At 35.3% G+C, this 23,389-nt stretch overlaps 1 protein-coding gene across 5 annotated transcripts; it reads right to left on the reverse strand.

Moving 5' to 3' along the window:
* Window positions 1-8,244: 8,244 nt before the first annotated feature.
* On the reverse strand, window positions 8,245-12,787 carry LOC113334519. Of its 5 annotated transcripts, none has more exons than XM_026580754.1 (4): window positions 12,595-12,787; window positions 10,019-10,069; window positions 9,435-9,478; window positions 8,245-9,241 (listed from the first exon to the last, which is right to left on the reverse strand). In XM_026580754.1, exon 4 carries the CDS (start codon window positions 9,233-9,235, stop codon window positions 8,525-8,527), a length of 711 nt encoding a protein of 236 aa, XP_026436539.1. In that variant the 5' UTR covers window positions 9,236-9,241; window positions 9,435-9,478; window positions 10,019-10,069; window positions 12,595-12,787; the 3' UTR covers window positions 8,245-8,524. The 5 variants fall into 5 exon arrangements, with proteins under 5 accessions (XP_026436539.1, XP_026436542.1, XP_026436540.1 ...); XM_026580753.1 differs by having other exon boundaries at window positions 8,246-9,241; window positions 9,428-9,478; window positions 12,595-12,780; XM_026580757.1 differs by lacking the exon at window positions 10,019-10,069 and having other exon boundaries at window positions 12,595-12,780.
* Between the last annotated feature and the right edge of the window lie 10,602 nt (window positions 12,788-23,389).

Raw genomic sequence — 23,389 nt, forward strand, 5'->3', positions numbered from 1 at the left:
TTTCTTCAATGACCATGTTATGCAGAATAATACAAGTCAGCATAATGTTGTTCATCTCTTGAATATCAAAAAAGCGTGCCGGGCCAGCTATGATGGAAAACTTCTTTTTCAATATGCCAAAAGCGCGTTCAACATCCTTTCTGCATGCCATTTGTTGGGTGTTAAAGTACTGCATATCCTTCGAAGACATCGGACCAAAGCCTACATGTTTTTATAAGATTGAACCATAGTTGACCATTCTGGATAGATTCCATCTGCTAGATAATAACATTGAGTGTAGTGATGATCGTTGATGGTGAAATTACAGTGCGGCGCGACCCCATTCTTAAGATCTTCAAACAGTGGTGACTTATATAAAACGTTGAGATCGTTATTTGAACCCGGGAACCCAAAAAAGGCATGCCAAAACCAACAATCATAAGTAACTGAAGCTTCCAAAATTACAGTTGGTTTTGGATAATGACCCTTATATTGTCCTGGTCATTCTATCGGACACGCATGCCACGTCCAGTACATGCAGTCAAGACTACCTAGCATTCCTGGAAAACCCCTCTTGGTGTTTTCTGCAGTTATTATTTGAACATCTTCCTGAGTAGGCTTTCTTAAAAAGGTTGGACCAAAATGCTCGACTATTGTTTCGCAAAACAGTTTGAGATACCTAAAGGCGGTTGTTTTCCCAATCCGGATGTAATCGCCCGTGGAATCCGCTGGTACCCTGTAACATAGTATACGGAGGGACGCAATGACCTTTTGTTCGGGACTAAAGCATCGTATATGTCGTGCATCATACTGATAATTAAATAAAGGTTGTACTTGACAAAGCTCGGCAATAATCCTTTGCGTCAAGTTGCGGCCCATGCGGAATCGACGCTGAAAATCCTCATCGGAATACACACAGTCATAATTAAAATAATCATGCATCAGCTTTTCGTGGTAAAAATGTCGACTCCGCCACGTCCATCTTCTAGTCGCAACTTCATATGGCTCTAACGACTTTGGTATGATCCCGGTTTTTAATTGCAATATAAAATTTTGTCTTCTTCTATCTTGATCTGCATCTTCATCCATTTGATGCAAAAACTCCATACACATTTCTTCATCTTCTTCGTACAACATGTCATCCATCTCCATATCCTCCCCAGAAGAATCAAAATCAGAATTCATGATTAAAAATTGAGAGTAATTGAAATTAAGAAAAGATTGATCGGATGAAAGATTGTTGTGTATTTGTGAGATCAAATTCGAGTCGTATTTATAGAGGTGGAAACTAGCCGTTCCGGTGACCGTTAAAAAGTTATCGTTGCCATTGGCGGTCTTGCCAAAAACGCTGGCGTTCGTAGTCCGAACTCTGGCGTCATCGACAAAAGCGCCAGCGCTGGTAGTTCGAGCGCCAGAGTCAGGGTGTATTTCACACGTTTAACCATAAGTCGCTCACTTCTTTTCCATAATGGAGAATCCGTTTTGACCATCCACGTGACTGAACAAACAAATACATTTGAACATTGTCATAGGAACTGCTCTCATAGACTTTAAACCTTTAGGATTAAATTAGGAGATAGTTCAGATTTGATGTCAAATTTTATTGACAATTAGTTTGATCCATTTATGCAATTTGCAGTAGTTAGAATTCTCATATTTTTGTTAGTTGACCATTTATTCCTTCCTTTCAAGGTCTAGATTTGAAGTAGTCAAGGTCTACTAATCTTATCGCCCATATATCTCTTGGTAGAGGGTTTTAGAAGACTGTCATTCCGGAACTGAAAGCACCTTCCCTTTTCGATTTGTAATCCGGGCTGTGCATTTAAGAGGAGCAATGAAAAATTTAAAGAGACTGTACCTGAGTAGTTGAAGGTGGCACTAACATATGAAATTTATAAACGTGTATGAATACAGGTGCTGTGCATAAGCTAAAGTCTTTGGAGTCCATAGTGATTGGCCCTCGGGAGATAAAAAATAAAAACTATGAAGCAGACATTTTCAAAACACAACATCGATTAAAAAGACCAAAATCAACAATTCCTGGGTGAAAAGGATATATAGAATTTGATATTGCAAATGGACGAGATTGTAAACATAGTTAGGATGTAAACATTTTCATCCTGTCCATTTTCAAATACTTTTTCTTATTTTTAATTTACATCTAGATGCACCCAGTTTCATCCTCACTATTTTTTAACTTTAAGCCAGGATGAATCCAGTTTCATCCTTGCTATTTTTCTGGTGTCCATTTCACTCATATTAATTTTTACTCGTCCATTTAAACCGTGTTTTAAAGATATTTGGACATTTGACCCAATTTCCGTTTTCAAAAGAAGTAGGTTTTGATTTTGGTGTTATTAGTAATAGAAAAGAGAAAGTGCTCCAAAAGATAGTACTGTCACCCAGTATCAAGTAAGCAGTTTCTTAGAACTTTGCTCAACCACTGCATCCCCTTCCCAACTACTATAACTAGCTCAGCAAACATCCCATGTATACCAAGGGGCAATAATAGAGAGAGAGATAGAAAAGAAACTTGAGTTATTTTGCAATGGTGAAAACTTCTCTTACTTGCATCATGCCGATCATTGTTTCTACAGTCTCTTTTGTTCATTCAATTTCAACAATGGAGGTTTCTGGTAATCTTGAAATGGGTTTCGGTTGGAAATCGACATCGACATCGACCTGTGATGGCTCCATAGGTGAGTGTCTAACTGGAAAATGAATTTGAAATGGATTCGGAAATTAGTAGGCGAATTTTAGCAACAACCAAGTACGTTAGCTACGAGTCGCTGAAGAAAAATACTACTCCATGCTCTAAGAGAGGTGCATCTTACTATAATTGCAAAGATGGGGCTCAAGCCAATTCGTATACTCGTGGTTGCAGCAAGCTTTCTAAATGCAAGAGTTGATATATTATTTCCTTCCTTTTTTCTATTTTCTTATGGTTTTTGGGCATTATTATATATGGATTTGTAGTATTTGCTTGTCTTTTTTTTTCTTTGGTAATCTTAGTTATGATCCATTTCAAACTCCCTTGTGAAAAAACAACTGCAAAATAGTAATTACTTGCGAAATTGCGGCCTCGCGGCCTCGATTGCTATTGCTTTCTGAGTTATGGGTGTAGAAACTTAATGTCAATCCTACTTACTTTACAATATCAATGCTTTTCACAGACCGCCACACACAAACCAGGTAAAAACCGCCTTTCACAGTTTTTTTTTATTTGTGGGTTTCAATGGGCCCAGCTCTCCGGAAGACGTGCGGGGATGGTTTGTGTGTGGCTGTGTTCACCTTGTTTTTTCTCAGTCTGCAGACACTTTCTGTTACAATATAGCACTTGCTTCGGTTTTCTTCTCATTTTACCAAATACTGAAAAAAGTAACAATTATCTTAGTCCCTGCAGACCCTAAACCTCTGAGACTTTAAACCTTTACGACTTTCTAATGATTGGACAGGTTTTCTCTACTTAACACGCAGTAGTCCCTTTTATTGGACCTTTGTAAAAAAGGTTTTCGGTTATTAAAAAAAACTTAGCTGTGGAATTGTGACAAAATTTCTTCCATTTAACAACTGTGACTAGCCACCAAAAAAGTGATAATCCCCTAGCTACAAATGGTAGTGGTTTCGAACGTCAAAATAGTCATACTAAACAAGCATATAGTAGCTTGAGTCAAATGTTTTCAACTCCCTGGATCCATCTCAGCTGTCTGAAATGCACCTTTTGTACAAGGAAGGAAATGCTGTTGGAGAAAATGAGTTTTAATTAAAAAGATTTTATGGTCTTGGTATGGTTTGATCTAATGACCTAAGGGTCTAAGGATACTCACTCATTTTTGGGTGAATGAAGTGGAACCTTTAGTCCCACATTGTGGAAAACTAAAGAGGAGCTCCACTATATAATCATACACTTATGTATGAATTGTAAAACGTGGGTGGAGCAGGTGGGCAAAAATACATATTTTGACCCATGCGATATACGCGTACACCATGCACCAAGTCCCTTTCCTACACGGATTTATTTTTGGGAGAATTTTTTCTTTAGGGATTTAATTCCAAAATTATTTTTTAAGAGTTTTATTTGTGGGAAATTCCTTTTACGAGTTTTACTTGTTTTTGAAGAAAACAAAAAACCTAACTTGATTTGCCAGTATCTCATCCTATAAATATGACTCGAAATTCTGTTTTAAAAACACACAAGCAGCGACTATCTCTAGGTCTACTTTTCTTCTTCTTCTTATATTTTGTGCGGCGTTTTGCTTCCATCCCTGTTGCTGAGTTCAAGAGTGGGTAACATGCGTTGTGCTAACTCAAGTTATATCGGACAGTCTTATCCTGGACACATCTTCGCACGTTGGGGTTTAGCATTACTTCAGAGTATACCCGCGAACTAATGTGTTAAGGACAGCTTGTTGAACCTGTGATTCTGCCCTCATCAATTTGTTCGTGGTAGAGTTGTTTGATACTGTTCTTTATATTTATTGTTTGATACATCTGACGTTTCTTCAATTGTTGCAAGATTCCAACAATCTTAACACATTATTATTCCTTGTAACAATGGGAAAGAACGATGTTGAAAGACCACAGAAGTTTAACGGAAAGGATTTCAAGAGATGGCAATCCAAGATGCTATTTTATCTAAGCCATCATGAACTGGATTATGTACTTGTTCCACATGCTGAATTGATGAATGCTGAAGGTTTAACTGAGGAGACGATCGAGTATAACAAGAGGTGTAATTTTCTGGCGAAAAATCATATCATGAATGGTTTGGAAGATGCGATGTATGATTTTTACAATGCTAAAGAAAATTTCAGTGCTTATGATTTGTGGACTGCGTTAGAAGCAAAGTATCAAGCGGAGACTGCAGGGAGCAAGAAATTTCTGGTGGCGAAGATGAACCAGAAATAGAACCTAGAAGAGGTAAAAGGGTTAAAACTATGAAAACCTATCCTGGTTGCATTACATACCTAGCCGAGTCTGATCCTCAGACTTATAAAGAAGCCATGACTTGTCCTGAAGCTCCGTGGTGGAAAGAAGCTTCAATTAGTGAAATGGATTCCATTCGAGAAAACGGTACTTTTGAACTTGTAGATTTACCTCCAGGGTCTAAGGCCATAGGTTGTAAATGGATTTTCAAGAGAAAACGTAATATAAATGTAATTATTGAAAAATACAAGGCTAGGTTGGTAGCGAAAGGCTATAAACAGATAGAAGGTATAGACTTCTTTGATACATATTCACCAGTAAGTAGAATTAGCTCCATTAGGATGTTAATTGCTATAGCTTCTGTCCATAACCTACAGATACATCAAATGGATGTAAAGAAAGCGTTTTTGAATGGTGAATTAGATGAAGAAATTTATATGGAACAACCTGAAGGATTTGTAGTTAAAGGTTGTGAGAAGAAGGTTTGTAAACTGAAGAAATCTTTGTATGGATTGAAACAAGCACCTAAACAGTGGCATGAGAAATTTGATCATGTGATGATTTCTAGTGGTTTTAGAATTAATGAATCTGATAAGTGTGTTTATACTAAACTTGTCAAGGATGCCTGTGTGATTGTATGCTTGTATGTTGATGATATGCTTATACTAGGTACAAACATGGATGTTATTAATACCACTAAGAAAATGTTGAATGAGAACTTTGACATGAAAGACTTAGGCCCCGCTGATGTCATATTAGGGATGAAGATTAGAAAAACTTCTAATGGCTATAGTCTGAGTCAGTCTCATTATGTTGAATCCATACTTAAGAAATATAATCAGTTTGACTGTAAACCTGTTTGCACTCCATATGATTCTTCTTGCAAACTCATGAAGAATAAGGGTGTAGGTGTTAACCAACTTGAATACTCAAGAGTCATAGGAAGTCTGATGTATTTGATGAATTGTACGAACCAGACATTGCTTATGCTGTGAGTAGGTTAAGCAGGTATACTTGTAATCCAGGGCAGAAACATTGGGATGCACTTAATAGAGTGCTAAAGTACTTGAAGTACACAATGACCTTTTGTTTGAATTACGAAGGGTATCCGGCCGTCCTTGAGGGATTTTGCGATGCGAACTGGATAGCAGACTCAGAGGAGTCTAAGTCTACGAGTGGATATGTATTCACTCTAGCAGGTGCGTCTGTATCTTGGAAGAGTTCCAAACAGACATGTATAGCTCGCTCAACTATGGAGTCGGAGTTTATTGCGTTAGATAAAGCAGGAGAGGAGGCCGAATGGCTAAGAAACTTTTTAGAAGATATTCCTCTCTGGCATAGGCCTGTGCCAGCTATATCTATACATTGTGACAGCAAATCTGCAATAGGTAGAGCTAAAAATAGCTTCTACAATGGAAAGTCTATACATATGCGTAGAAGACATGATTCTTTGAAATTACTAATCTCAACAGGCGTTATTTCCATAGATTGGACAAGGTCCAAGGAGAATATCGCGGACCCTTTGACGAAAGGCTTGTCCAAGGAGATAGTTAGTAAAGCATCGAAGGGGATGGGGCTTAGGCTCAAATAATTAAACTTGCCATGAAGGATACTCAACCTTGCTGACTGGAGATTCCAAGATCAAGGTTTCGAATGAGACAACTAATTTGTGGTAGTTAAAGGTAAACACTATCAGATAATTTTATTATCTGTCCCTTCCCTATGGTGTTGATGTGATAGTGTGACTGCATGTGGAGGATGACTTTTAATTAAGTCTTAATGAGTTCTATAGTTTCAATTTAAGATTGAAGTGGGGTGTAGCAGTAACACTCTTGATGGAACTCACCTATCTGAATGAGGAAGTGGGTCGCTTCCTATGAGAATGGAGCCAATTCTTTAGAGCATTCTGAGAAACAGGATATGTCCAGGGCCAAAATGGACAAAACGGCACGAACTTAGCAACACTTGGAGGATATCATGCGTGGATATTATTTGAACTACACCAAACGCTAGCAGTTCAAGACATCGCGTTCACTGTTTAGCTAGTAGTTCCGGTAACTTCTCACTAAGCAAGGTTCAAGACCTCATGGACACCTTTGCCTAAATGGTATTTTCCTTACTCTGATTTTTTCGTTTTCCGACATTTCATTCATGTGGGGGATTGTTGGAGAAAATGAGTTTTAATTAAAAAGATTTTATGGTCTTGGTATGGTTTGATCTAATGACCTAAGGGTCTAAGGATACTCACTCATTTTTGGGTGAATGAAGTGGAACCTTTAGTCCCACATTGTGGAAAACTAAAGAGGAGCTCCACTATATAATCATACACTTATGTATGAATTGTAAAACGTGGGTGGAGCGGGTGGGCAAAAATACATATTTTGACCCATGCGATATACGCGTATACCATGCACCAAGTCCCTTTCCTACGGATTTATTTTTGGAGAATTTTTTCTTTAGGAATTTAATTCCAAAATTATTTTTTAAGAGTTTTATTTGTGGGAAATTCCTTTTACGAGTTTTACTTGTTTTTGAAGAAAACAAAAAACCTAACTTGATTTGCCAGTATCTCATCCTATAAATATGACTCGAAATTCTGTTTTAAAAACACACAAGCAGCGACTATCTCTAGGTCTACTTTTCTTCTTCTTCTTATATTTTGTGCGGCGTTTTGCTTCCATCCCTGTTGCTGAGTTCAAGAGTGGGTAACTTGCGTTGTGCTAACTCAAGTTATATCGGGCAGTCTTATCCTGGACACATCTTCGCACGTTGGGGTTTAGCATTACTTCAGAGTATACCCGCGAACTAATGTGTTAAGAACAGCTTGTTGAACCTGTGATTCTGCCCTCATCAATTTGTTCGTGATAGAGTTGTTTGATACTGTTCTTTATATTTATTGTTTGATACATCTGACGTTTCTTCAATTGTTGCAAGATTCCAACAAATGCAGTGGCAGATTTACTTGCCAAATGGGGTGCAAACAATTCTGTGCTCGGTCCTTGATGTACATCTCCCTATTATCATTTCCTAGTTATATCGCGAAGTCAGCAATTGAATCAAGGGGATTTCAGTTAGTGGCAGTTAATTCAGGCGCAATATATATATATGTCTCTGGGATTCCCAGGGAAACCTCCATCTCTATAACTTGCACACTTCCGATTATACACATTCAGGTAACTAGCCTTGGGCTACCAATTCTCTCTTAGATATCCACAGTATGTTCCAAAGTTTTAATGCTTCAACACCTGCAGAACGCTCATGATTCAGACCATCACGTCTGTGTCATGGCAAAAAAAGACTCCCAAAAAAAAGCCAAATAAATATTTATTTATTTTTCTTCATTTTCTGTTTTCCAGTCATCATCGAAACAAGATAAGTACTATCTAGTTCTTATCATGACAAAGTAAGAGGAAAACATAGTATCTCTCTTCTAAAAATTTGTAATAATAGCATCCATTGTTCTATTTGTATAAGTCAAATTAGCATCCAGAAGCATAATCCGGCTTCTGAAACGAAGAAGAAGAAGAATTGATAAACTGGATACAGCCTTTGATGGCTGATAAAACTCAAAGACTACTTCCTATTAAATGAGTGCTCTTCGCCATTGTTGCTGATGGTATCACCACTTCATCACTTTTGTCTTCGCTTTCGTCCCGGGAGGATATTCAAACCCCTCCTTATCCAACTCCATTCTTTCCGCGACAGGTTGTTGGAAATCCTTTTGAAGTTCTCCTATGTTGATAAACGTCTTGTCCCTGTCCAACCCCATTTTGGCCAATGTGGTCCTGTCTCTGTTCAATGCCATTCGGGACAATATTTGTGCGACTCCGTTAACCTCACTCTTGATTTGTCTAACAATGCAGGTGCCATACAGTTCCTTTACTTTCTTGACCAACTCCCTTAATTTGAACGCCTTGTTTTCAAGGTCTGATGTAAAATTAAAATTGCCATTGATGCTTTCCACAACTGCTATGTTGTCACTCTCAATTATAACCCCCTTAACTCTATCAATTGAAGCACATTGTTTATCCCCGAGTTTCTTTCGTAACGGACTATTAATGTTTTTCAGCTCAATGAACTTTCTAAGAGAATTTGCCATACCAGTCATTTCACTTGCTCTGCTATTAGTCTTGCTAGGATTTGGGTTAAATTCAGCGACTACCCACTCGGAATCATGGTCCCTAATTAAATAGGCAGAAGTACCAACCTGGTTCTTCACTGAACCACTTGAGTTAGATTTCAAGAAGTCTCTTGGAGGTGCCACCCACTTATAATTTTCAGCTGACATTGTGAGCATACTCCTGGCCTTAATAAGCATCGACAACCTCATTTTTCACTACATTAAAAAAAGATGGTGACAATTTAGAAGTTTCCCTACAGAGAAACAACATCTTAACATGCATTCATCTAAGAAAACTATAGCACTGCAATGCATATGCTTGCAAAACACCAGTTCCCGAACTAAACCAAATAACTTGCTATAGAACAAAAACAAACATTAAAAACCAAAAGCTGAAATCACCTCTTACAGTGAAATTTCTGTTTCAAATGAGTTGATAAATTATTCTTTAACCTATCAAGTGAAGAAATCAAAGGTTAGTACGGAGAAACACTTTTAAAAGTCTTCAAAAAATCTCATATAATACAGAGAAATTTAAAAATTAGTACATTGAAACTTAACTAAGATGAAAACTCAAAGTAATGTTAAATACTCGTAGAAATCAACCAACCATATAGAAGGTTCCTAGAATCAGTTTTTTAGGTCTCATTCGAGTAGTATTCAGGGTCTCATTCAAATGGTTAGATAGAAAAATGGGAAAATTGGGAATATGCCTCAAAATCCAGTGTCATCTTGGGGATATGCCTGGATTGGGGCATATTACCGAAAACTGGAATTTCGGGGCATATCCCCAAGATGACTCTGGATTTTGGGGCATATTTCCAAGTTTCCTAGAAAAATAATTGACTTCCAAGAATCCATAGGACCATAGATACTTTCATCACAGAGGTGTATATGTTCTAATAAAGCATTTTATGGTATATGTTATTTAGATTACTATTTGCAACAAATGAAACTTAAAACAGTGAAGAGACATGGTTATGGTGAAATTACCTTAAAATTTATGTGTCAAATGAGTTGATTATGTACGATATCTTATCAAACCTACAAGTAAAGATTCCAAGGATTAGATCACTTGAAAGTCTCGTATACATTGAAAAAAATTTAGTACTCCAACCAAATCTACCATTAGAACCTAACTAAAACTGCACAACCCAGATTCAGCACAAGCAGCTAATATACTAATACTAATCAAAGTAGCATCATCAGGTCGCTACCCAGCTCTCTTTATGCAATCATACAAAATTCTTAACAGGGACAATTCCAAGTTTATCAATTGGAGAGTTGGGTACAAAAATATCAGAAGAAGAACCAAATTTCTCAATATGGGTATGAATCATTTGAACTTGACGAAGAAGAAGCCAATGAGAACAAGCTTTCGATAGAACGGAGTATGTATATTGGGAGTTATGAGCAAAAGCTCTCATAAGAGTACTGTAAAGATGAACATTGGGTTTTTGAAATTAAACCCAATTTCGGTACATACCTTTCCTCGTGAAAAATGGATTGAACAACATCCACGAGGGTTTCACTATGATCCGGAGGAGATTACAAGTGCAAATGGAACAATTCTCAAGAACAACAACAGTTAGGGCAGCTATTTTCCAAATATTTAGAAACCTAACCCTTAAAACAAATTAAAAGTTTCATTTTTATAGCCTACAAATGGATAATGCCGGGATACTGCGATATACTACCGATGAAAATCTCCCCCAGGCTTGGTTATAAAAACTGGAGGGGCAGCGGATGGTATCTCTGCAGACGACAAGGGCAGCCATAATATCAAAACGAAACACTTATAGCGTAATTAGCATGGTGTTGTAGGGGCATAATTACGAATTGTTTTGTAAACTTCCAGACTTTAGTTGGTTGGTGATTCTTTCTGTGTCTGTGTTCCATTTTGGAGTATTTTTGGTTTTTCCTTGCGGGTTCAAGTAGTGGAAATGACTCAAGTGAAGCAGTACATATTAATTACTGTTGGCTGGACTGCACAGATACCAGTATGGGTGTCTGATATCAATACGCTTCCTAGAGAGACCAGTACAGCAATTTGAAAAAACCTTTACCTTTTATCTACAAGTATGGTGTCATTGCCGTCCGTACCTGGTATAACGTCTTAACACAGGACATGCAACACAAGTATTGGTGTAACAGGCGATCTGGATCAATGACCAAGATACTTAAAGAGAAGCAAGTTGGTTCTGCTCTCCCATCGGTGTTATCAGAATTGTGGAAACTGTTGTTGTGATATGGGCCTAGTAGTTTTTATCCCTCCCTTTCCTTTGAACGATTTCTTAGGGACCATGGTTTTTTTTGGGACTATGGTCTTATTAGGCCAACCTCCCTATACTTATAAGGGGTGTCCTAAAGTTAGGTAAATACACATTTATCCTTTATTTTAATTTAAATTAAAATTAACCTAATAACTATATAAATCTAATCATATACATCTAATCTAAATGAATCTATTAACCAAAATCAAAAACAAAATTTGGAGGGGAATCGAAACTTTTAGTTTTGAAAAAAAAAATATTCTCTTCTTCTCTCTTTCCTTGACGTTCCTCGTTCAATTGAAAAACCCATCAATCGTTTTTAATTCATTTTTTGATAGGGTAAATTGAGTAGAAATCATCAAAATATGGTTTAAATAGAAGTTAAAGTGGCATGTTCGGTTAAGAATAACTTTAAAAAAAACTAGTTTTGTAACCGAACATTCTGAAACCAAGAACACGAAGAACATTTCGGTTATCACGAATTTATTTTTTTGTAACCGACTTCGCAAAAAATAGTTTTAACCGAACTCCTCATTTAAAACCAATATATTGTGTTCGGTTAGTTCGCAAAAAATTCTAAAACTAGTTAGTAGCCGAACTCTATCCATAATTCAAAAACAAAAAAAAAACAATGTAACCGAACTGTGTTATCCATTTCTGCAACAGACTTGGTCCACCCTAACTTGTCGATGGTGTTAGGCATCAAATTTCCACAACCAACTTCCCAGATGCCTTTAAAAACAGTCCAGTATCATTGATATTGATTTTCCCGTTCTTCAAAGATGCAGTCTTGCCAGTTAACAGATTAGCAATCTCATTTTGGGTAGGTCTCAAATTTTCCGGCTAAAGAACTTGAAAATTACCAATATGTGACAATGCTAGAAGTTCAGTAATTGCTCCTCGATTCACCACAAAATTTGTATTACTAACTATAGTTTTAAAAGTGCAGTTTTCAGTATTAGCCTCATGTAAGTTAGCATAGAATTACACTGTCCTTTCGATATCAGCAGTTCCCATAGGTCGGTGAGTTAGAACCCATTTACGTAGGTTCATAAACTCAGGTAGATCACGAACCCTAAGATTTGAGGCATCATAGATTATTTCTATTACCATTGTTCCGGTACAGTATTTATTCTCTATATAGGTTACGAGCATCCTTGCTAGTGAATAGGGTTTACAAACTTGGACCGAAGTATGGTTCATCATTATTACTAGTGTTCGAACTTTCTCCATGATGGGTTCTCTTCCTAAACATTTTCAATTAAAAAACTCACAAAAACGGGATGAAAAACTTACCGATTTTGTGAACTGTCGTCAATGGTGCAGCTCCGGAGCAGGGAAGAGATGAGAAACTAATGATGACCCGTCGAATAAAAAATTCTCACGAATTCAACAGTACCAAAAACACTCAAGATGATTAGCTTGAAAATGTTGAAGGTTACGAACCCTTTGGTTTTTCTCACTGAGTTTTTCGAACTATCGAGAAAAGATGATGGAAAAAACAAGAGAAAGAATTTCTCTTTTTATGTGAACTAGTTTTTCACCCGTGCGATACACGGATGTCTTTCTTGTAAAAGAAATATTGGATCATGTTTTAAATTTAAGTTCATTACAAATAAATTAAACTAATGAAAACTCAAGAAGTTTGACGCCTTAGAAACTGACAATTTTTTTTAGTAAACTGATAAAAAACCAACAAGACATTTTCCAAACGCCAACAATACCTATTTAAAATTCAAAGATTGATTAAAAGTTATATCGCTCCGGATTTTTTTCGAAAACTGATCTTCTTAACATCATGCTTTTATTTATTATACACTCTTGCCTCTTTTGGTCCATCGAATTATCGTGCTCGTTCACTCCGTTTATAAAAACACCATCGAGATCGTATTAGATTATATCGTTAAATAAATATCGTCCGACCGCTAACCTTTTTATAAATTCCTCTATTTCGTTTATGAAGGATGATTTTGTTGGTATTTTATTAAGGTAAGTGGAAATCTAGTAAGATATATTTTACTGGTTAAATTCCTCATTTTTCATATTTTACTTGTTATTATAGACCACCTTGAACACATATAAATAATGAAGCCAATGGAAATATCCGTAAGAGCCATTTACCAACCAATCCATAATATAAAGGTGTAAAACATGTCAGTCCAGCCCGTCTCGGACCACAAAATCATTTGTTTAGAATGTTGTTTGCCGTGTTGTAATGTGTAAGAAATCAAGGCTTATTGTGATGTGTTGTGTCGTGTTAGAGAGTGCATTGTGATGTGTCAGACAAATAATCAAGTGAATGTGAGGATAAAGTCTCCACCTTTAAGAACATCTCTAGTAGAAGGTGGAAGATTTATTTTTTAGTGACATATAGGATTTAGACCTTCATTTTAACTCAATGCATCTCTAACAGTAGTAGGTCCTACAAAACAGGAGGGATGAAATACTAATTTTGAAGGTTTTGAAGAAATCCTTATCTTGATCTCCGGAATGACTTCCATGTCATATTTTATTAGTTTTAGTAATTAAATAATATACAATTGAACGGTTAAGATCTCATCACATAAGGGTTTCTAAGGGTCAAACCTCTATACCATTGGAGATGATTTATTAGTCGTGGGATCCTATATTTACTATATGTGTAAATCATCCTAAGTAGGGGTCTTAATAAAATTCTACGTAGGATTTTTAACACCAGTTCTTGGAGATGCTCCAAGTGATCTTCTAATTTTAAAGGTCATATTAGAGAATGTGTAGACATCCAAGTCATCAATATCTAAGGTTAGGGTCACATACTTAGTTATATAATTAGTGGTCCCAAATATTCTCAACCAATAAATTTTTATACACCTGCACAACTAAATAAGCTGAGAAGTTCTATGGTTGAAGAAGAATTTTTCTCGTCTCCTTAAATTTAGGAAATTATGATTCACATCTTTAAAAGAAGAGTTACAGGGATCTACACCACATTGTCATTGGAGATGCTCTAGTCTTTTAGTATCCTTGAAGATGCATTAATGTGGAATTTGAGTTCTGGTTTCCAAGTGCACACATACCAAATTGCATGTATTAGTAGTTCTATTTGGAGATGCAAAGGAAAAAACTCGACATAGTTTCGGGGCATGGCCCCCGTCTCCATCCCCCAAGATTATATGGTAAGTCTCACTTTCGTGTGAGTCTGAACTGAATGTTGTTTTTTTTTGTTCTTGGCTCGGTAAGTGAAGAGTTTTTTAATATTTATTTTTATCTGAATCAATTTGTTGCTTTTAGTATTTGTGCATTAGAAGCTTCTGATTTGTTCCAAATAATCCGCCTATCAGTGCGAAAATAAGAGATTGTGAACTTTTCTGCATTTTCATTTGGAACATCATAACGAACAATAAAACCAATTTTCTCATAATCTTTAATTTTTCCCGATCTCTCGTTTACCAATTTCTCGTTATATATGTAGCTTTTGCAGGTAGAAGTAGATTAGATGGATACTCGTATCACAGGCCTTGAGTCAGGTGTTCACATGGAGGTTATGTTATGATCTCATCTAATAACATTTCGCTGGAGTTCAGATTTTGTTGTAAACATCACCACTCAACTCTTCGAAGGGTACCAGCTTGACAACCTAGGAATCCCAGAGAACGGATTATATGAATCGCTTGGAAACATTTGTCACATAGAATGTTGATCCCATAAAAGATCTATGAATTGATACAGTATGACCCGAATACTCGGAGTGGGTTGATTAAAATCGAGTTTAAGAGGCAACATCTAAGTTAAGTTTATACCACGTAAGAGATATTTTTAAATTTGGATCCATATATGCATTTCTCTCTAGCCATATATGTATATACAAACAATGAAGTTATCTACTACCAGAAAGAGGTCTCTCTCTAGAAAGAGTTTTGTTTTTCTGAACCGGATACACACATTGCATCATGGTTTATAATTCATCGACAACGTAAAAAAATGGATTATAATTCATCATTTATAAGCAGAAGTTGTAATCCGGTTCGAATTAAGATTCTTAAGTGGATTAAAATGGATTATAATAAGTAACACTTATCACCAAATTAGGTAAGCTTTGTTAACAATGAATTACATGCAGCCCTGTAATTGTCCAGATACAACTTCTGCTAACTTTAATACCTAAGAGATTCATTCAAGAGGGCTGGCACCAGTCTGTGTTAAAGCATTTCAATACAAAGACATCATCTAACTGCATTTTAATCTCTAAAAAAAATGAAAAATACAAATACTATTAATCCATAGGTGAATGCTTAAAGATGGATGAGTTGATGAATTGTCAATGTAGTGTTGGACGGTTACTTCACTTCTTTACATTATTAACTGTCATAACCTTGTAGTTGTATACATTTATGAGATTTGGCTTCGCTGGGACCTTAAAGTCTATTTCGTTGCATCCTTAATTTGCCAACTCTGCATTCACTTGCTGGGACCAAAAATTACATTTAACTATGGCAGACTTGGTGTTTAATTGATTTATTTCATTTGGAAAAGCAAGTTTCCAGCGAGATCAATATATTTTGTAACACCGGACTTCAAAGAGGGGACAATTTAGGGTGTCTTGATTGAGAAAATTACTCATTCATCAAGATCTAACAAAGAAGAAAAATCCATCCGAACTTATGAGTCCTATAAATAAATAATGTTATCACAAATGCTCAATTTGGTTAGAGTTTTCTCTTTAGCTGTTGTAATTCCGCTCAAACCTCAATATTTAAACACATGGTTCTACTAAAAATCAAAAATAAGTAAGAATCCATCACCCACAAAGAGTAAAATAGACACCGATAATCTTAACTTTTGTTTTTCAAAATCACAAATCTGCCGTAAATCAACAAAAAGTAAAACACTACATTATAAACCAAATACCCTTGAATCTCAAGATTGTTTTTTATCAAAAGATTGAATTGAAGAAAAAAACAACCGAAAGTAAAAATACTACCTCTTTCCTCAAAACCCGTCTCGGTCTGCATTGTGTATCAATTCTTCATACTAAATCTCTGCGTATTACACAAAGTTATAACCAAATCAATCCCATATTATAAAAAAAATTAATAGGAAAAAAAATAAAAATGAAAGAAAATGAAAATACTACCTCGTTATGAAAAACCTATGCCGAGAGAGCGATGGGTATGCACTAATAAAACGAAATGATTTCTTTCACCTCATCTTGTATAGGGCATCATAGCATATCACAGTTAAGACAAAAAAAGAAGAAGTGTATTTGTATGTTCAAAATCGATACCATTAAGCTTCAAAAGGACTAATATTATCATGTTTCACCTCAAGTTAATGCTCAAGATCGCATTAGAGCCGATTTGTTACACGGTACTGCATAACAAAAAACACCAAATAGATCAGACAAAAAACATTAAATCGCAAGAATAGAAAAAGGAAAAAAAAAAACGTAAAGAAAAAATCCCTTGCTCGAAGGCTTTATATAGAGAGTCACCCAAAACCGAAATTCCCATAAAAATGGAAATAAATTATTTCTTGCAATATTTGTTGCAGTATTTTTGTATATTTAGCTTAATCATTCTATATTTAGAATGCCGAACATTTATTTGTTGCATTATTTTTGTCCAATAAAATATTATGCATATCCTGGAATGTCTTAAAATAGAATTATAAAAGTTAGATTTATTTTACTAAAAATATATGAAAAACTCTCCAATTTTAGAGTTTCCAAAGCCTCACTTTTGGTATATAAAAAATTTGGTAGAATCTTCTGGAAGATGTCTAAGATTTTTTACTTTTTGTGAAATAAATAAGTAATATTAACAAAAAAAAAACAATATTGAAATTCGTTATGAGCACTTTTCCATTAATATTGTTTTGCTTAATATCGTTCTCAAAATTATGCTTCATATCATGTATTTTTCATCAAAATTTTAATCGATAATTTTGTTTCGATTATTTGACAGGATTAGTTATTTATTGTTGTGGAAGAAGAAGAAGCATACTTTGATCTACAGGTAAGTATCCATAACTATAATTTTGATTTTCAATTTTTATCATTGATTCAAATTTGATCCGAAGTAATTTAATTAGTAGAAGTTTGATTTGTGTCCATCCACAGATTTGCTTTTAAATTTTGACCAATAATTCGATAATTTAATCTCATTTGGAAGTTTAATTGTAATCTGAAATTAAGGGTTTTAATTATCGATAGTTTGGAGTAGTAATTAGATGATTTTTTTTTATAAGAAGTGTAATTGGACATTGAACAATATTAATTTTTTTTTTAATTTTATGATGAAATGATGATGGATACTGCATATCTTGATGTGATCTTTCCCAAATATATATATATATATATATATATATATATATATATATATATTTTAATTCTAAAATTAATTTTATGATTAAAATAATTACATAAAGATATATTTTTTTGTTTCATAATTTTATAAGATTATATAATATTTAGTAATTTTTAGGTAATTATTTTCTATAATGTGATTGGCCAAATGATATTTCGTGGGTCCAAAAGATTCTCTTGAAATTCAATTGGCTGAAATTTAGAATGGTGGGGCCAGAATCAACCAGAAGCTCCGATTAACCACGTCGCTCGAAAAAACTCTGTTTTTATATAAAGAATAGGCCGATCAATACCCGAACCGGTCAGACTAGTTCAGGAACTAGATTCCAATCTGTTCTAGTTCTGGTGCGAGTTCAAAGTACATGAACCGCATATGTGCAGTCAAGAGCTTAATTTTTTTAGCTATTTATTACCCTGTTAAGCATATTTTTTAGATCAACAAATTAATCCACTGGATATTCAGAGCACAAAAAAATATTGACTTCCTCGATATGAGGTTTCATCAATTACTACTTATGGAGAATAGCATATAGATAATTTTACGGAGCGATGCACAACACAACAAAATATCTAGAACAATTGTTAGCATAGGATCTAAGAACACGAGTGTCTCAATCAGATACATGACAACTTGCACAACACGACTCCAAGAGAGAACCTCTTTCCAACTTCTTTTTCTCCCAGTTCAGTTGAGAAACAACCATGAGTTTGTTTTTACAAGTTCTTCACAAGACTTTGAAAAAATATTCAACATAGATTTGTGTCCTTGATGTCTTGTTTTGAAACTCTGTAATAACAGTGTCTGAAGATAGTGTTTAGCACTACGTAAGGCAAATCTTTTGCTGTAAAGATACATCTTAATGTTTTCACTAAAGAAAACAACATAGTTATTTTGACAAGATGTATCAGGATTTCACCAATGAATTAAGTCATGTTTTATGAGGGAAAAATCAGTTGGACGAGGCTTACACTCCCTTTGTATCACATCCAGTTTACAACTCTTTGTGTTACAGAGAAAGGGAGCATTGCACTCACTTATTAACAGATCAATGTCAACCTCAACATGAGTATTATTGGTGATAACTTGATTTATACTATCAAGAGAATATTGTTCTTTCTAGAGAAATATCTCAACATCGAGAGAGGGAAAGAGAGATTCTCAAGTTGCTTTTCAAACCCTGAAAACACTTTAAGGGATTTTAAACCTGAAGGAGGTTGAGAAATAATTTCTTCTACAGATTTAATTAAATCATTCATGGAAGAAAATTATGAATCCCATGGATCTGGTGGTACGTTTATTGATATTGCACTCTTATCCATATAGTCAGACTGCTTCAAACACGGACTTATTAGGTCTTAAACATGCTTGCCTGCTCTGATACCAATTGGAAACGCGGGGGTACCAAAATACGCCACCAACTTTTCCTTAGGAAACCTGTATAGACAAACTGAAATATAATTCCGAGAGTTCAACTTAATGAATCTCAATCAAAAATAATATCCAGGGCTATATCTCTTTCTATCATAATCAGAAAGTTTACAGAGACTAGTCTGTAAGCCTGATTTACGTGTGAGAATACTTGGGTGATTCCAAAGATCAATTTCCTAAGTAATCAATCAAGTCGTATCCAAAAAACTAGGATGGATGTATCTACTTTGATTGATTAACGCACAACCTGTGATATTTCAATTATAAAGATAAACAATATAATGCGGAAAAGAAATAAAACAAACACCAGAAATTTTGTTCACGAGGAAACTGCAAATGCAGAAAAACTCCGGGACCTAATCCAGATTGAACAACAAATTGTATTAAGCCGCTACACACACTAGCCTTATACCAATTAACTTCGAACTGGAATGTAGTTGAGACCGAATTAAACCCTCACAGCAATTCAGTTACAGTCGCGATCCTTACGCCCCTTGAATCCCAGCAGGACTCCGCGCAATTGATTCCCTTAGTTGACGTCCTTTATAGCCTAAGAGTTGCTTCAACTCAATTGAATACTTTAAACCAATTTGCTCCCACAGATAAGCATATATGTGTGATTTCCTTTCTTTTATCATAGATCAAGGTAATTGGAAATCGATAGCAATAGACAAAATCTAGATAGCCTGAAAATCTGGACTTATGCAACCCGAAGTGCAACCTAAATTATCATTCACCTCTTAAGTATTAAACTCTTGGAATCAATCAAGTCTGAGACGAAGAGAAATTTGATGATTTACTATCTATCTCAAGTGAGCATCTCAACAATCGAACAAGATCGGGATACTCGAGATATCAGATAAATAATAGATGGGCCTAGCTTCACGAATCCCTATAAAGTATTTGTAGTCGCTAAACCCTAAAAGGGTTTTAGGAAAAGGAAAACTCTAGTTTTTCAATTATGACACACCAATAAAAGTAGTGTCAGGATTCAAAGATCCCAGTTGCTTGAGGTTTCCCTTTTGTAGACATTCAAATCATAGGTTGCTTTAGGTTTAAGCTAAGATAGCTTTGGAACCAAGCAAACAATATCCACCGTTAGATGAATCTTTGAATATAATTTACATAACAAGATATACACTCTGGTTAGAATGAACCGTAACTAAACCGTGTACAAATACCACGCTCATGAATGGTTAGTCGAAACTAGCCAACTAAACTATAAGTTTGAGCATTTTCATAAAACACTTAAGACTTAGCTCGAGTCACAATTATGTGATCAAATATGTCTATGGTGTTTGTAGAGATTATTCAAATATTAATTATCTCATATAAATAATTTAAATGTATATGAATTTAATCGACATGGTAATGTACAAGGTACAAATAAATAACCGGTTTGTCAACAGTTAAGTCAAAGTACGTGTACCGGTATGTATACTTTATAACATGACCAAGTTCCGTAGTTCACAGAACTTTTTCGGTACATGTACTAGTATGGATACCTTAAGACAATAACCAGTTTCGGAGTTCACAAAATGTTTCTGGTACGTGTACCCCTATGGACACCAAACCGGTTTCGGGACCAGCAATTCTTTTCTAGTACGTGTCTTGGTTTGCGTACTGATCCAGTTTTACGAGTTCACAAATTTTTTAAGGTGTGCATACGGATATGCGTACCCAAAATATGTTTGTCAATATATAGATACTATGCTACGTGTATTGAGTGTGTGTATTACGGCTTCAGACTTATAACAGTTTTCTCAGTTTGTAAGACTGATATATATATATTGTCTCGTATCCGAATTTACAATAGTTCTATATTTCTCCATAAATGGATTCGAAACATTCCTGAATAACATCAATGACACATATCACTATTCCGTGTTATTTTCGAATGATAATTCTTAAATCATGAATTTGATTGCGAACAACAAATTATGTTAAACTGAAATTCATCAAGTATGAACTGTTCATTAAGCTTAGTCATATATTTCGAGAGCTAGTTACAAGATAAACTTGACTCAAAATTCTTGATATGATTACAAAATTCTTGATATGCTTACAATAGTCTAATTAGTTATACGACTATATCTCATAGATAAAAAGGTGAATATAATTTGAGAAATAGGTGGTTCAGTCTTCACTTACCTTTTGTTGAAGAAGTTCTCCAAAAGCTTCGGTTGATCTTCACCTTCAAACGATAGAACCCATTTAATTGTAGATTAGAAATCAAGATAACACTTCTCAATTACACTTCTATCCTAATCCAAGACTTAGGATTAGGATAGAACCCATTTTAAGTGTAATTCCGTTTCTCAATTACACTTCTATCATAATCCAAGACTTAATTAATTGTATATTAGAAATCAAGATATATTTTTGAGAACTAAATTTGACAACAAGCTTGAGATAGCAACACGAGCAATGCTCTAACAACATATCTCGTATATGTAATGTATCCAAGAGCTATTTGATATGGATATTGAGGGAAACGAATCTGTGTCGATTTCCAGCTCTGTTAGAGCATTGCTCGGTCGAACTCGCATGCGTTGCTATCCCAAGCATTTTTTTTCAGTGTTAGTGATTAAAACTATAAGTCTTGATTTCTAGTATATTATAGCTAAATCTCGGACTAGGATAGAAAGTGTAGTTGAGCTCAAAGACTTCATGGCGATTCATCATACAAGTAGAAGAACTACTCAAGGAACCGGTGGAACTTCTCGACAAAAAGGTATGTGAAGACTTGAACTTATCTATCACTCAAAAGTCTATCTACTGTATCTCCTACTCTTTGAGACAAGAAGTCGTATGCTATATATATAGACTTTGATTATACACATTTGGTATTTCGAGCCGAGTATACCTCGCCTATTTATATCTCGAAATATGAGTTGGTAAGCTTTTCGCTTTAACCAAGTTTATTTTTACCATGTGACTAAAGTCATGATATGTTTCAATCATCTTGAAAATTGCTTTGACGAGAAATGGTGTAACAACTATATAACGTCCTCTAAGAATGTTTCAATGATTGAAATGAGTGTTTTGATTACATAACTAATGGTGGACATAAGCATTGTTGTTTAAACACATTTATGTATAAGTCCTATTTCTTGAACCAAAGTTTGCGAACTTTGTTGATCAAGAGAACTGGAAGAATTGCGTGAGCCAAGTCCGCGAACTCAGTCCGTAAACTGCCGAAGTTCTCAAACCCGAGAATTTTTGATGTAGTTGAAAAACTATTTGCATGAAACTAAGTCCGCGAACTCAGTCCACGAACCCAGTCCGCGAACCGGCGAAGTTCTCATACCCGAGAATTTCAGCTGGAGTTTGTAAACTCTGCCCGGTAACTTAAGTCCGCGAACTTAGTCTGCGAACTTGAGAAGGTTATATATCTGAAGATAATCTCTGAACTTAAAATTAAAAAGACTAAGGAATGCAGTTTGCAAACCGTGGCTATAAAAGTTCATGAACTAATTCAAGTGAATCAAATCATCTTTGCTTCAATTTTGTCTTGTGTAGTACATGAGATTTCCTTGCAATTGAACAACTCTCTAACTAGTTCATTTGAAATTATTTCAACTAGTTATGGTGAAGAAGAACATGGTTGATATGAAATGCTCATATGGCTAACCATTTGGTTAACTATTGTTGAACCAACAAGTGCATACGTTTGGGTACGGTTAACAAACCTAGAAGCGTGCATTGTCAAATGTGTGTAACAAGCTAAGTTTTCGATCTAACGGTTGAGAAATATTAGCTTGAATCTAAATCGAGATTTCATCTAACAGTGGATATTGATTGCTTTGTTACCAAGGTAACTTAATTGCAAACCCTGATTTGAAAGACTATATAAGGGGAACTCTAGTATCTGTGCAAAACTAATCCTCACACCTCATGTGTGATACTAGTTTGCATACTAGAGTTGGTTCTCCTTTAAACTTTGGTTTTCTTCTTCTAAAACCAGGTTAACGACTTAAAGACTTCATTGGGATTGTGAAGCCAGACCGATACTACTTTTATCGTAGTTGTGTGATCTGATCTTGCATCTTTTATCGTACGAGTATAATCAGATTGATTGGCTTGAGATTGATATCTATGATAGGCAAGATATAAAAAGTAATAACAAACATCTTCGTCTCATTGTTTGTGATTCCGCAACATCTTGTTTCGCTACCATACGATTAAGATTGTTGTGAGGTGATTGATAACTCTAGGATGTTCTTCGGGAATATAAGACCGGATTATCAATTGGTTCTTGTTAACCTTTTAGGGTTTATCTGTGGGAGACATATTGATCCTTTGATAGACTTGTCTGT

This window comes from Papaver somniferum, unplaced genomic scaffold, assembly GCF_003573695.1.
Source record: "Papaver somniferum cultivar HN1 unplaced genomic scaffold, ASM357369v1 unplaced-scaffold_137, whole genome shotgun sequence".
NCBI lineage: Eukaryota > Viridiplantae > Streptophyta > Magnoliopsida > Ranunculales > Papaveraceae > Papaver > Papaver somniferum.

Excerpts from the sequence above, each read along its gene's own strand:
- LOC113334519 (XM_026580754.1), bottom strand. The coding sequence starts at position 9,235 with ATGAGGTTGTCGATGCTTATTAAGGCCAGGAGTATGCTCACAATGTCA.